The sequence below is a fragment of the Echinops telfairi genome, unplaced genomic scaffold (genome assembly GCF_000313985.2).
Source record: "Echinops telfairi isolate 266 unplaced genomic scaffold, ASM31398v2 ScPeMD7_7409;HRSCAF=8447, whole genome shotgun sequence".
NCBI classification, from domain to species: domain Eukaryota; kingdom Metazoa; phylum Chordata; class Mammalia; order Afrosoricida; family Tenrecidae; genus Echinops; species Echinops telfairi.
In genome coordinates, this window is record NW_022111309.1 from 17791722 (window position 1) to 17803690 (window position 11969).

Sequence of the window (11969 nt, forward strand, 5' to 3'; positions counted from 1 at the left end):
TTGCCCTGTCCGACGTCTCCCTTCATCCACTTTTCGGTTGTCTGTCCCCCAGGGAGGAGGTCACACACAGTTCCATGTAATCGGTTCTCCCCTTCTGAATTCTGTGTACTGCACTGGCCACACGATCGTGACAGCCAAAAGACCCCAGAGGAGGAAGAATGATGGGACTCCACAAGCTCTTGCCCGTTCCCTGGTCTTCATCCTGCTGGATGTCGAGGGATTCTTATTGGTTGGGCACACACACAAAGACCTCTTTTCCTTCCGAAACTTCTCTGCTACTGATGAGCCTCTATAGTCAGCTGCCAGCCTCCACTCAGTACCCACCTGGGCTGTCCCAGGGCTGGCTCTATCCTCCACCAGGGCTTAGTTGACCTCCTCAACCCCTCTATCAATACACAAAGGAGTTGCCTCAGAAAGGGACCCTTTTCTTTTCCCAGAAGACACTGGGTGGTCCCCTCAGAGCTCTGGTTTTGCCCCACATCCACAAGTCCCTGCTGTGCTTGCTGGTCACAGCCCCTGCATCTGTGTCTGCACCCCAACCCCTGTTCAAACCTGTTTGTGTGGTGTTTCTGTTTCCAGGCTTCCCCTATGGGGTCGTTGCTCTCCCTGAAGGCTGTCTCTGCCAGAGCATTCACTTCCTGCACTACTTCGTGGTTCGTGAACAGCTGAACATGTACCCCGAGGGGCCAGTAAAATCCAAAATGAAATGCGTGGTGCTGGGCACAGATGCCTCCGTCCACCTGGTGACGGCCACGGGGACCCAAGGACCCACCATCAGGGTGCTTGTTGAGAGGTCAGTGGCTGGAGGGCAGGATGGAGCAAATGGCCACCAGACAGATGGTGGCACTTGGCAGTATCAAAACAATGTCCTCACCGCTGGCCGCAGGGGCTCCACTTCCCTCACAGTTATCACTTGCCCAGACAGCGTCTCAAGATCACCAATGGCTTGTTTTTTTGTTTTAGGTAATTAAAAGGCAATGTGTGCAATGATACAAATTACTATTTTCACATCCTGGATCATCATAAAGAGGATTCTATTTCTGTTAAAAAAAAACCATCTAATCTTTCATCAGTTTCCTTCTGGGCTTGTTCGTAAAATTTAAGATATTTTCAGCTTGTGAATGAAGCAATACGATTTATATATCCAGTGTGAAGGATAATGAGCTACAAGTCCCTCTCCCCAACCCCAAGCCCAAGACAGATCATTTCCTGTTCCATCAAGGTGCCCTGCATACTGTTCCTGCATTTCATCCTTCTCCCTCTTCCCTGGAAGGTAACTGCTTTTGAGGTATGGATTGCTACATAGCCAACCACCCAATGCTGACTGGCTTAAGACAGCAGTCATTATCAACTGCAGCAGGCCAGCGATTTGGCCGGGGCTCAGTTTGCCTTTCTCACCGGGCAAAGCTGGTCACATGAACCAGCCGATAGCCATGCCAGGGAAGAGTGCCAAACGTACCCTTACTGGGGTTCCAGTGCATACATGCACGAATGCGATGGGAGGGTTATTGTGCCAACGAGGCTTCCATGGGAACATGTGGGTGCAGTTTCATCAGGTTGCAGTTTGATGGGAGGGTACAAGATAAACGGCTTTCTTCCTTCTTTCTCCCCGTCTGGGGGACCAGTGCTGTGCTGCCTGAGCTCATCCTTTGCCTCCACTCTGCGCTGCCCTATTGTGGGCCGAGCTTGAGGTCCCATCGAGACCCGCTTCACGGTGGTTCATGAGGATCCATCGGACTGCTTCCTCTGCTGTCGTTCGACCAGCCGCTGGTGCGCCTCCACTTCTCCTCTTCCTGCTGTAGCTGCCCCACCCTGCTTGTCTTGGCAGAGGGCACATTCCACTGTTTCTTTGACCTTGGACCAGTAGCCCATGGGAGTTGAAGGGCCTTCAGAATGCTATCTGTTCCATGAGATCGAGTTGAATTGGGCCCTCTGTGGGCGAATTAGCTGTTATTGTCCTCCTCGCCATGTAGGATTCCTATCCTGCTCACTAAAAGGATCCTTACCCTTTTATATATGGATAATCATGTGCCCTGGTTTTGTTTCTCTAGAGAACCCCGCCTAACACAATTGGCTTATTCCAAACAAAACCTGTTTATCATGCTACTGTGATCAGCGAATGGCTGCAGACAAGTTCTCTCAGTACGTCATTTGGCTTAATCTCCTTAGGTGCCTTAAAAACATGTAGACTTGCTTTGTGTGTTGACGGTCTCCTCCCGTCTTAGTGGCTCCCAGAAGGTTTTGGAGATCTGCACAGTGAAGTTGCCCTCATCTGTGGTGATGGCTGTGTTTGCTGTCCCCCAAGCAGGGGAGGGGCCCCGGCTCTGGGTCTTCAGATCATGACTGAACAAATAGGCTGTGGAGGGACGAGAGCTGACCTAGTACAACTTTTCTAATGTTGTCTCAAGTACTTGCCCGGCTGTTGAGGAATCCCACGATGGCCCTCCCCTCAGTAGACTTCCACACTCTCTGTGGAATGCTCAGTGTGGAATGGGACTGGACTGCCGCAGCTGGTAATGCCTCCTACACCATGGGCCTTGCCCTCAAGGTTGGCTGCCTCAGCTTCACTCAGCAATCCTGGCACCCCTGGCCAGGAGGAGGGACCTGCTGTGATCGGCTTTACCAGTGCCCCCCACAGGCGCCTTGTCCTAAAGGGGAGAATTCCTCGGGGCACTTTCCTGGCCTTTTGTTTTTCATCACCAGTCTCGTTTTCCTTGTTCAAGCTTCTCCATAATGAGCCTCCGTGATTGTCCTGTGTCCTTCAAGGAACTGCCTCTGTGGAATGCTCAAGAACAGTCTCCATGGCCCTTGGAGCTGACCTCTCTGTCTCGGATGGAACTGACCCAGCCGATGCCCTCGGAAGCCACAGCTCTGAGGGGCCCTTTGTTTTGGACAGACCCTAAGGAGAGACCCTAAGGAGACTCAGACCAGTGTATCACTGAGAGAACCTGTCGCAGTTATCCAGTGGTCACAGAGACCTGTTTCAACAGGACTTCTTTGTGGTAAACTTGTGCATGTAGAAACCTATATATACATATATTTGGAATTCAGGGCAAACATCAATTTTGGAACAAAACTCTAGTTGATATCTTCCCAAATCATTAAAGCTATGCAGGGAGTTTATGGGAGTCCTGCCCCTCAAAACTGTATCGAGGTTTTAGATGTGTCCAGCATTTGAAGGAAGGCCAGGGAACTATCAAAGGTAGCAAGGACAGGAAGACCACTGATCCCAAGGAACGGAGAAACGGTGGCTGAAGTGCGGAAAGTGGTGGAGGAACCACAAACTGACCATTGATATCCATGGTCACCTGCTTGGTGGTTTTAATTTTAAGCCCACATGTTGGCCTCCGCAAGCTTTGGGGGGGTCGGTAGGGACCCAAAATGTCACGCAGAGATGAGTTCGTCCAAGAGCTGATCTTTCTATCACTCTTTCGAGCAAGAAAGAAGCTAGTGAAGATGATTTCATGGAGTGAGTCATAATGAGAAACAAGTCTTGGATTTACCAATACAATCCACAGAGCAAGGTCCAGTCAAAATATGGGGCTGCTGAGCGGACCTGCTGAGTGGACCTGCTGGATCAGCTCAGCTCAAGGCAGAGAGGTCAGCTGAGCAGGTGTGGGGAGTGCTTGGGGATCCCTAAAGGGTCCTCTTGATGGATTTTCTCCAAAGACACAGGATGGTCTCAGGGGCTGATTGTGAAGAAGCTTTAAGAACACTGAAAACATCACTTGGAACGAATAGTGCAGGAAAGTTATGTCGAGGGATGTGTTTCCACCACGCCAGTGCCCTTGCTCCTCCTTCAAGGACAGCCCGAGTGTTCTACACGAATGTCACTAGAAAGCTTACGCCATCGCCCTCTGGCTCTGCTGTCACCCCTGCACCTCAAAGCACTCTGAAAAGGAAAATAATGTGCGTTCCCCAAGGCTGCTAACACCACCTTTTTAGTGGGGCGTCACTAGAGGAGCACAGAATTATTTGGGAAAGAATGAGATTAAAAAAACAACAAAACAAAACTCCTTTAGAAGTGTATCCCAACCTAGATGGAAGCTGTGTCAAGAAACACTAGCTTCACATTTTGATATTTTTTGTTGGATAAAGGTTTCTATTATTTTTATAGCAATACTATTATTTTAGCTTATTTCATTGCATTTGAAAATAACCCCCAATCACTTAACCATTTTCCTACCAATGAATATTTGGGCTGTTCCTAGTTTCTGTTGCTGTGAACAGTGGTCTGTGCTTCTCCTTAGTGCCCATGTACAAGAGCTTCTCCAGGGGTTCTGCCCAGGAGAGACCAGTAACACCACAGAGCTCTTCCGGTACCAGAATGTCTGTGTGTCTGCTTGTTCCTGCAGGTCCGGAAAGAACGTGAATGAAACTGTCTGTGCGGTGGCCCCAGTCCCAGCCTTACCTGGCATGGTAGGTGCAGTGGTAGGTGCAATGCCCCCGCACAGCCTCATCTGGCATGGTAGGTGCCTAGTGCCTGGCATTCCTTCTCAGTCAATCTCATTTTCTTCCTTTAAAATAATATTCTCTGAAGACCTACCATGTGCCAGGCCCTGGACTAGCTTTGGGGTGTACAGATATGAAAGACAATGTGCCTGCCCTCAGGGAGCTTCCAGTTCTCTGAATTGAAAAGGCTGACAAGTCACCAAGCAATCTCCCCCACTGCACCCCTGCTGGCACAAGAAGGGCCATGAAGGATTGTGGGGTAAATGCTGTGGGGCAGAGTCTGGGCAGTCAGCAGGGATGGGGATGGCTCTTTATGGAGGAGCTGATAGCGTCGCTGACCTTAGCTGAGGCAGGGGAGCTAAGAAGGCAGCCACCAGGAGGCAAGAGAGCTCTGGGGGTCCCAGGCACTACGGGAAGCTCAGCACAACCGCAGGTCAAATTTGGAGGTGGTGGTAGGGGGATGACTGCAGGGTGGGCCAGGGGCTAAGCCACAGGAGGCAGAAGGGATGGACTTGGCCTTGCTTCAGATGGGGTTTGACCTGGCTGGGGCACAGCTCGTACAGCGCAGGGATGAGCGTGGTTTGCTGCATGTGAGGAGACGGGTTCCACAGCCTATGGAGGAAGGCATTTGTTGCTGAACTAGTCCCATGGGGGTGGGTGGGTGTTCCTGTGCCTCCAAGTGTGGCCCTCCTGATTACAAGGGACCTGTAGGCTACCCCAAGGAAGTCCAGGCTGGAAAGGCAGGCTCAGAGCTCAGCAGACCCAGAGCCGGTGGGGGCTGAAGCCAGAGAACCCCTCGTCAGAGAGGAGCTGAAGAGGAGGGAGGTCTCCTGAGGGTGCTGCTGGCAGAGGAAGCAGGGGCCAAACAGAGGAAGGCAGGCGAGTTCACAGCAGGGACTGAGAAGCATCGGAGACTAGGTCCCTGAAGCTCAGGGAGGACTACGAAGCTGGACCCCAGGGAGGGCCCCATGCTTCAGCGAACCTTTCCGTGTGGGCGAGAGTCCACAGACTCCCCACGTCGTCCCTTCACTTCCCAGCTGCTCATCTTCTCCTGGGACGGCTCTGTGCGCCTCATGAATGTGGCCAAGGCTGAGACTGTCTGTGCCTTTGCTCTGCCCAGACCCGACCGCCTGGCCGCCCCCTGGAAGCCAGTCTTTGTCGTGTCTCTACACCACCCGTGTTTCCTGCTTCAAGGTATGGAAGGCGAGCATACGGTGACCCGTGTCCACGCCCATTTCCCTGACTTCCTAACGCTCCACCTGGCAAAGGCAGCCCCACCCAGGTCCCTCCCCACCCACCACAGGCCAGGACGACTTTGTCACTAAGATGAGGTCTTTCAGCTCACGGGAGGCCCCCTGGCCCTGCCCAGATGCCCAGCCTTTGAAAACAGAGAGCAGCCCCATGTGCCCACCACCTGGGCCTGGGGCCTTGTGCTCTGTAGACCACCCTGCACCACACAGACCACCGAGAATGCGGGCAGCATGGTGAACCCAGGGTCTGCTTTCTTCCTAGATACCCGCCTAGATGCGATTGAACGCACTGACGCGGCCAGAAAGACCAGAAATTCTATTTTCTACTTTAACTTTGAGGCACACGCCCTCCTGGAAGAGATCTTAGAGAGCTGCCTCGTCCCTCAGAGTGACTTCGCATCTCACAAGGCAGCCTTCCCAGTGCTTTCTCTGGAGAAGAGATGTGAGCACTTCCTTAAGGACAGGTGAGGAATTCTGCATCTACACCTGTTCCGGGTCTGGGCTGAGGGAAAACGGGCTGTGATTGACGGTAAGCCTCTTGGCATTTGAATTCTCCGGCAGAAAATGATGTCGCCATACTCTGTCCCAGGAGCCACACTTTGCCTCATGTTCACATTGGTAGGAAAGGAGTCATGGATTTGGTTGATAAAAGAGAAGGGCTTCCATGCGGTGCAGTTTATCAGTACTATCTTTTCTTTCTCCTTTTAAAAATCCTTCTATTAGAAATCATAATTTAAGACAGAGAAGGACAAATCCAGCCCAGCGGCTGTTTCTGTAAATAAAGTTTTATTGGAAAACCAAAACCAAACCAAACACTGCCTGCCATGGGGATGGTGCCACCTCATATGGGACACAGTGACCCTATAGACCCTACAGGACACGACAGAACTGCCCCTGAGGGTTTTTGAGACTGGAATGCTTCCTGGGGTTAGAAAGCCTCTCTTTTTTCCGTGAAGTTTCTGGTGGTTTCAAACTGCTGACCTTGTGGTTAACAGCCCAGTGTATAACCACTACACCACCAGGGCTCCTTGTTTGGTGACACATTTTGTCTGCCTGATTAGGAGCTGCTTATACTGCAGAGCTGAAGAGTTGAAACAGCCATCATATGACCTGTCAAGCCGCAAATGTTTACTATCTGGCCCTTCACAGAAAATGTTTGCCGACCCTAATCTCACACCCCTCCCCTTGAGCCAGATCACCACTGGTCTGTGTCAGCTCCCCAGCCACCGGTTTGGTTTGTGTGACAATGATGGCTTGGCAGGAGACCCAAGTTCTGTTTCCCGCCAGTGCACTTCCTGTGCGGCTGCCGCCCACCTGTTACTGGTGCTTTGTGTGTTGCAAGGATGCTGATCAGGTTTCAACGGAGCCTTCAGACTCAGACAGGCTGGGAAGAAAGGTTACTTCTGAAAATAGCTCATGAAACGCCTGTGGATCACATTGGCTGATCCGCAGCCCAGGGTGGGGATGGTGCCGATGGCGCCAGACTGGGCAGTGTCTCCTTCCATCGGGCATGGAGTCTGAATGAGCAGAACCGAGAGCTCCCTCGATGTGAGCAACAAGACAACGAGGGTGATGGGTTGCCTCCCCAAACTCCCAAACCAAACTCCCTGACATCGAGTCGATTCCAGCTCACAGCTGACCTTATAGGACAGGGCGGAACTGCTCCTGGGGGTTTCTGAGACTGCAACTCTTTATGGGAGTAGAAAGCCTGGTCTGTCTCCCAGGAAGCAGCTGAAGGGTTTGAACAGCTGGCTTTGCAATTGGTTAGCCCAGTGCCTGTGGTCCAGTAGTCCGTGCAGGCAGGAGAGGGAAAGCAAGGAGGGCCACCTAGTGGTGACGTTCAGAACGTCCCAGGAATGAATTTGTCTCCTCGCGAAGCACCAATAAGCACAGTTCTATTCTGGTACATGTTGGGGCACTGGGTGTAGCGACTGATGATGGGGTTGCCGCTGGTGATCAACTTTATCATCTATTATTTATAGCTGTAACTTTTGATTTTGCGTGAAAGAGGACTCACAATATGTATGCCACTAGTCTGAATGGTTCTAATGCTGGAACAGTTTCTTCTTTGTATTTTCCTTCCCTATTTGTAGCTTTCCTACAAGATGCATTTAGATAAATGGATGAAGATAGGCATGAAGCAAAACGCAAAATTAGAGTGCAAAGTGGGGGGTGGCCCTTTTCTGGGTGTGCCCAGTCACGTGGAGCTTCCTGATGCGCTCTCTTGGCGAGGCTCCTGGAATGAGCTCGTTTGCAAAGCTCCCATTTCTCACCTAATCCCCGCCCTTTACTAGCTGAGAAAGCCATGCCTCAGCCCCTCAGCTCCTCAGCTACACCCTTCACCAGTCCTCAGACACCCCTGAGCCTTACTTTGTCCCCCAAAGTTGCTTCAGCTGTAGAATGATTACCATAATGGAGTAATCCTGCATTTAAAAAATTAGATTCTTTCTGATACCAGTTATCTAGACCCTTACAGAGATGTGAAGAATTCAGGAACATAACAAAGAAGAAAAGTTAAAGAACTCCTAATCCCTCAACCAAAAATCAGCACACGACCAGTGCTGCGCGCATGCGTTCCTTCCAGGATGCTCTCCTTGCTGTCGCTGCTACGTTGAGGGCATATTTCATATTCCCTGTTATGTCTGGCTTTATGTCACTCAAGAATGTCATTTGATGTTTTATTTTTTAGTTTGTCAAGAAAAAATCTCCCTGTAAACCTCATGCACTGCCTGCAGAGTAGCCCATTGGGAAGGGTGTGCATAATTCCTCTCTGATGGTGGGAACTGTTCTGATATAGAGAAGCGTCATTTCTGCCCTGACTTTCCCCAGGATCCAGAATGCCAGAGACCTCCTGGCCTCCTCCTGTCCAGCTGTCTCTCCCCCCTGGAAACACAGCTTAACTCCCTCTACTTTGTCACACCCCACTTCCCTCCAGGAAGACCCCGTAAGGTTGGGGTGGAGAGGAATGCCTGTGAGAAACTTTCTGTCAGGAAGAGGGCTGGCACTGAGGCTGACCAAACCTGGCACTGGCTTTGGTGAACTCTGGGCTCTGGGGGAGCTAGGAGTCCGCAGCGGAGGACTGACTGGGAGGGGGCACCGTGTGTGGTTGGGGGCACCCTTAGGGATCTGATTTGAAGAAACACTGGGACCAAGTCACAGTATTCACATAACATCCCTCATGACAACCCTATCCTGAATCAGGTTCTAGAGAGAAGTTGAAAGATAATGATTTAAAGAAACTGTTTCCTGTCCTGCTTGCTCTAAAGTCTGATTTCTGGGTCTTTTCAAAAGAACACTCTTCCCTCACCCCTAACACCACCCGATGAGAAATGTCAACTATAAGGCAGCTTTGGGAAGAACTTTCAGTAATCATCCACGCCCTGGATCGTCATTAATGTTTCCCACAAATCTCTGTCCAGGTCAAAGGGCTTTCATTCCCCTGACCTCCTCACCCCCCTTCTTTTTCCTCGGGCTGAGGCAGGCTCCTGTGGTCCAAAACAAGGTGAAACTTTAAGGTAGTTGATCATGTGCTAATACACTGAAAGTTTCCAACTTGCAAAAGTCTGTCCCAATTGTTGTGCCACTTTCGTCAGTGTGGAAGGAGCCAACATTCAGGATTTTGGGAGGAGGCACCCGTGCCAATGTCTGCCCAGACCTCCTGGTGGCGCCGTTTCCACCCGACTCTGTGTTGTCTGCTTTACTGCCCAGCATGGCTGCCTGGGTCATCCTTATTTTGAGGACAAGAAGAGGAATTTCAGGACACCAGTAAGCAGACAAAAAGAAGGGACACCCCCCCCTTTCCCTGCAAACCAATCTCACTGCCACAAACCAATTCTGACTCATGTTATGGGAGTAGACTGCTTCTTTCGCTGGTGGAGCAAGTGATAGGTTTGAACCACCAACCTTGCCATTTCCAGCCCAATGCTCACAACACGACCTTCTCTCCCTTTATCTCTGGCCAAATGCAAGGCCAAGGAAGCCGCAAGTTCTGTCTATCTGGCTTTCTTTCAGAAGGTGGGTCTCTGGGATGGCTGCCTGACCAGCTCCCTTGGCAGAGGGTGGGCAGCTGTATGACCAGCTCAAGGAACCTCATGGCTCCCTCCCCGGAACAAAAACACACTGTCTGAACTGAACCACAGCTTCCCCTTTATCATAAATACGATCAAGAGCAACGTATTCAGACTGTTGAATGTGAATGAATGAGTGCAAAATTCACTTCTTTGTTTAAGCTGGTTTTCATGATTTCCAGGCTTTGTGTGTGTGTGCATGCTATTTACTTGGGCATTCTATTTGAAAAAGAATCACAGTCCCCATAGACGTGTTTTCACTCACTGAGCAAACCAGCACCACTGTCTCTCCTCTCAGCGGTGCCCCATCCTGTTTGTCCGAAGCTCGTAACAGCTCTCCCACTCACTTCGGGCCGAGGCAAAAAGTAGGGTGGCACCTTCCTCTACTCCCTCTCCACCATGTCCTACCCCTCTTCCTTCTCTACCTACTAACAGGGCCAACCGCTGCGTGTGCAGGCTGAGCATCTTTGAGTTTTCTGTCCTGAACATAGGCTTATTTGTTATTCTTCAAAACAAACCACTCTAGTTTCGCAAAGCCTCAAGTAAAACATTTCATCTCTGGGCAAGGTCGATCTCCCCTTCCTTTCTGGGTATTCGTTGCCCTCTAAGTGCACAGTGATTAATGACCTGTTGGACTGCTAACTGCAGGGTCAGCAGTTTGAAACTACCAGCTGTTCTGTGGGAGAAAGTGGAAACTCTCTACTCCCATCAAGGGTAGCAGTTAGAAGCACATAGGGGCAGCTCTGTCCTGTCCTACAGGGTCACTGTGACTGGGCATCAATTTATAGCAGTGAAGTGCATCGTGCTGCAAATGATCCTCCACTCTGTCACCCTTGCTCAGCTGACAAGAGGTGCTGCTGAAGAAATGTTTGCTGAATGGATTTGTTGACATTCTGATATATTTAAATTGAACTTCTCTTCCCTAAGTTCACCGCCCCGGTCTATGCCCTCACGGTCTAGTGTGCTAGATTTATTAGTGCCCGGTACACACCAGGCTGAAGCCAATGTGTCATCCCGGAGTTTTTTAAATTAGCCCCAGGGTGGTTAAGGTTGGCACAAAGTGGGTCCCTCTCCTCACCCATTGTGTGCCCACAGTTTCCAGAAGCTGGGGAAGAACACGGCACGGGAGCAGGAGCACTGGACACGGCTTCGACGGTACTCCCTGGTGCTGCAGAAAGGGGGCTCCCTCAAGTGACTTGGCCTGCGGGGGAGGCGCCTGGAGTCAAGGGCACCTGTGGACCCAGCACAGTGACAGCTGCTGAGCTCCTCAGGCCCTAGGGACCTGGGTGCTGTTTTGGAGGCCTTCAACCATGGAACCTCTTGTCAGAACCCTTGGGTGGGCAGAATGTATTGCCCAAATAAACAGTGGTATTGTTTGCAGAAGCCAAATCTCTTTGGCTTACATCTCATTATTTCCACCCTATCCTGACCCCAGCAGGGCCCAGCTAATGAATCTGACTAGAGTCCCAGGCCTTCTGAAGGGCACTTGCCTTATAGGTCTGGGAGATCCACTTTCATCAAACGAGTGAGAACCCCAACATGCTCCAGTTGCTATAGGGCCCTCTTTCCTCTCCATCCACTTTATTCTCCACTCCATGCTCGTTCAAAATCTGTACAGAATTGCGCTGAAGTTTCCAGGCTCCTCAAGGTTGAGTGACTGACTGCCGGAAGCCACACAGGGGTGAGAGGCAGAGCTTGGGCAGGGTGTCAAGGCAGAAACGGTGCTTCTCTGTCCCCTCCTGCTGGCTAGGGAACCCTATAGGAGGTTAGGGGCTGAGGGGCTCTTTCCTCTTCTTTAGAAGCTGCCCTTCCCGTCAGAGACTTGGACAAAGGCTCTGGTCCTCAGCATCTCAGAGAGGTCTGCCTCTCTGAGGACACCGTGTGGTATCACTGAGAACTACAGATGGCTAGCCATGTCTCTGGCTTACCCTCCAGCAGTGGTGCTCAACCTGTGGGTTGCGACCCTTTGGGGGTCAAATGACCCTTTCACAGGGGTCGCCTAAGATCATCGGAAAACACATAAATATTTCGCAGTATATAATTACCTATTGTTTTGTGATGAATCACTATGCTTTATGTTCAATTTGTAACAATGAAAATATATCCTGCAGATCAGATACTTACCTTATGATTCATAACAGTAGCGCAATTATAGTTATGAAGTAGCATTGAGAATAATTTTATGGTTGGGGGGGGGTCA

The 11969-nt window shown here is 50.8% G+C and overlaps 1 protein-coding gene across 1 annotated transcript in view; it reads left to right on the forward strand.

Annotated features, from left to right (window-relative positions):
• The window catches only part of WDR93 (WD repeat domain 93), a 59763-nt gene extending 48611 nt beyond the window's left edge, over window positions 1-11152 (forward strand). Inside the window, exons 13-17 of the mRNA XM_013006479.2 lie at window positions 580-793; window positions 4356-4419; window positions 5490-5646; window positions 5965-6166; window positions 10865-11152. Coding sequence (XP_012861933.2) covers window positions 580-793; window positions 4356-4419; window positions 5490-5646; window positions 5965-6166; window positions 10865-10964 — 737 coding nt within the window. The 3' untranslated portion in view covers window positions 10965-11152. The remainder of the gene's footprint in view (window positions 1-579; window positions 794-4355; window positions 4420-5489; window positions 5647-5964; window positions 6167-10864) is intronic.
• Window positions 11153-11969: the final 817 nt, after the last annotated feature.